This window comes from Asparagus officinalis, chromosome 5, assembly GCF_001876935.1.
Source record: "Asparagus officinalis chromosome 5, Aspof.V1, whole genome shotgun sequence".
Taxonomy (NCBI): Eukaryota; Viridiplantae; Streptophyta; class Magnoliopsida; order Asparagales; family Asparagaceae; genus Asparagus; species Asparagus officinalis.
The window spans coordinates 11,125,145-11,127,892 of record NC_033798.1 but is presented as its reverse complement, the minus strand read 5'-3'; the positions used below and the strand labels follow the sequence as shown (position 1 = coordinate 11,127,892).

Here is a 2,748-nt window from a genome sequence, read left to right as displayed (position 1 = left end):
CAGGCTACTTGATTTTCCGACAGGGCGTCCACTGTTTCATCGAGCCTTACCAACCCTATAGGTTCGCTCGCCAATTTGGGTATGATCAGTTGTATGTCGGGAACCCTCGTCCTCAACTCTCAGTTATAGCCAACTTATATGAAGGATCCAGGGCCTGGTATTATTCTGTAGCAGGTTGTACCAAAGCCATCTTCAAGCTTCCCCACAAAACTGCCAACTCCTATACCTCCATCAGCTTCTGTAATTGGTATTACGCCGCTTCTCAGACTCCCAACTACAACTTGAATACATCTTGCCTGAAAGACATTAGGCATATGTATAATTTAAGGAAGGGGTCCAAGACATCCTGCTTGAGGGGGATCGATGAGTTTCTGTCCATTGAGAATCAATCTGCTGGACAGGAAGAGGAACAGACAGCTGAGCCTGCTCCAGGGGAAGAGCAACGAGTGGTTGATCCTCCCGTGATAAGAGCAGCGGGAAAAAGAAAACTCTCTGCAGATGAAGCCGGCCAGTATGATAAGCAGATCCGTCAGAAACTGCTGGTGGATTCTCCCCCAAAAGGCCAACAAAAATCCAAGTTGATGGCTGAGGCCATCAAAGCTGCTATAGATGAAGAACAACAAGAATCGTCTGTTGCAGGCCTGCCACATAGAGCTGGACTTCGTTCTCATGGCCCAGCTTTATCGAGCGAAGCTTCTTCTTACCATCCTCCTGAGGGCGAAGAGGATGAATTAATGGCTGCAGATGCAGAGTCTGCTCCGATGATGGACCTTCCCAAGTCTCCTGCCTTAGAACCAGGGGGTCTTGAAGAGAATCCATCTCCTTCTCCTTCAGCATTAATGTCACAAGCTGGTGATTTAATTCCTAGTCCTACAACGGGACCTATGAAAAGACCAGCTCCTGGTGCATATCTTCCTGAGCCCTCAGCTGCCCGGGATGATGAGGAGCGAGTTGATTATGAGGACTCCTCGATTGGCGGTGCAGCTGACGAAGACAGAGATGATGGGTGGTGGTGAAGATGATGAAGAGCATGATTCCATAGATGACATTACCACTTTTGACGATGCTCCCAAGGTCCCATCCGATAAAGTATCTGGTTATACTCCTTTTCACATCTCCGGTAAGCCTAGTTTTCTTCGAATTCTTCCGCATGTTTTGTCCGCGTTCCGACCCTTTTTTCGTGTAGGTTCACCTTCTCCAGGGACTACTGCTACTACTACTTCAGAGCCAGAACCTGCGCAGATGTTGGCTCCTTTAGTAGAGCAACATTTACCTGGCTCTCCTACGACAACGGTTTCACCTGCAGCGTTGCCTGAAACTACTGCCGCAACTCCTCCTCCCGAACAGCAACTTGTGCAGGTGTCAGCTCTTATGCAGGAGCAGGCCTTACCTGCCTCATCCACCGTAGCTGCTTCATCTACAGCATTGATGAAGATCTCACTTGCGCCCACGGAGGCTGGACCAAGCGCGTCTCCAGCTAGAGCAATGATGGCTTTGACTTCAAGCCCTTCGCAATTGAATGTTTCAGTTGCCTCCGCGACTTCTACACCCAAATCACTTGCCAATCCATATTTCGGCGCGTCCACTTCTGGGGTCGTCGAGTCGTCCTCCATTGCTTTTTCCAGTCCAGCAGACGCTCCTGACTTCCTCCATATTTCCTTGAGCTACTTGAACAGTCTCGTGAGGAAGGTAATTGAGGTTGTCACAGCTGGTCGAGGCCGCTTTGATTCTCTTAAGTATCTCCTAGAAGCGGGCTTAAATGGGGTCAAGAGTGTGGGTAATGCCCATTGCTTTGAACGTTGTTCGGAAGCTATTTCCCACTTGGAAGCCCAGCTCAAACATTTGGAAGCCCTCAGCCACGAAGACATTCAGACACAGATCGTGTCTACTTTTGCTGACTTCCAGGTTGAGGAAGTGACCCGCCGTGAGGCAATTGAGCGAGGCCTGGATGAAAAAGAGCTTCAAGTTACGTAGTTGCGGGAACAGAGCGATCTGAGACAAAAAGAACTGGAGCTCTCAACTGCTTCTTTGGACCTCATTCGCACGAAACTGGTCGAAGCTGAGGCGGAGGTGCTGAGATTGAAAGCCCAGCTTTCTCGTGAAGAAGCCGTCGTTAATATACTTGGGGCCAAAAATACGAACACTCTTTTGAATTACCATACGGAAGCTCAGGCTCTTGAAAGAGCGAAGAAGGAGGCAGTCGCTGAAGTAGCACCCACCGAGGATGATATGCGGAAGAAGGCTGAAGCCGTTGTGCGAGCCAGTCATGAAGAAAAGCTTGCTGATGCTAAAGCTCAACTTGCCTCTTTTGACTTGACTTTGTACTATTCTTTTGCTTAAGAACATCTTTGTATCACTTCTTTTTGGTTTCTGAATAAAAAGTGATATTGGTTTCTCATTGTTTCTTGCATTTATCATGTTTTGATTTTAGATACAAGTCACAAGAAATGCCTGAGATGTATTCCTGACTTAGAATAGATCTCCACAATGGTTCTGGTGCAGAAAACTCTCTTTATTATCATTTAAGATAACTCTAGAAAGTTTTAAACTGCTGAGGATGAATATTCTCATAATGGGGTTGACTAGTAGAATTCTTCCTGTGTTATTTCTTGCTTTGAACACTGAAAGAAATCTATAAGTGCCAGAGGTATAGTTTCCACTTGGCAGGGGGATTATTACGGTCTGGGCAATTTTGAAGACTTATCGTTCTATTGACGAGAATCGATAAGTTGATTTTGTCAGAGGTGT

At 47.0% G+C, this 2,748-nt stretch overlaps 1 protein-coding gene across 1 annotated transcript; it reads left to right on the top strand.

The window, feature by feature from the left end:
* LOC109841511 lies at positions 315-2,468 on the top strand. Its single transcript, XM_020410475.1, has 4 exons — positions 315-801; positions 1,187-1,929; positions 1,987-2,321; positions 2,432-2,468. The coding sequence occupies exons 1-4, from the start codon at positions 315-317 to the stop codon at positions 2,466-2,468; spliced, it is 1,602 nt and encodes a 533-aa protein (XP_020266064.1).

What these genes read in the sequence shown, in the direction of transcription:
- LOC109841511 (XM_020410475.1), top strand. Translation starts at nt 315, where the DNA reads ATGTATAATTTAAGGAAGGGGTCCAAGACATCCTGCTTGAGGGGGATC. An exon ending in TCCTGCCTTAGAACCAGGGG is followed by an intron (nt 802 to 1,186) that starts GTCTTGAAGAGA and finishes TTTTTCGTGTAG; the next exon opens with GTTCACCTTCTCCAGGGACT. An exon ending in AGGAAGTGACCCGCCGTGAG is followed by an intron (nt 1,930 to 1,986) that starts GCAATTGAGCGA and finishes TTGCGGGAACAG; the next exon opens with AGCGATCTGAGACAAAAAGA.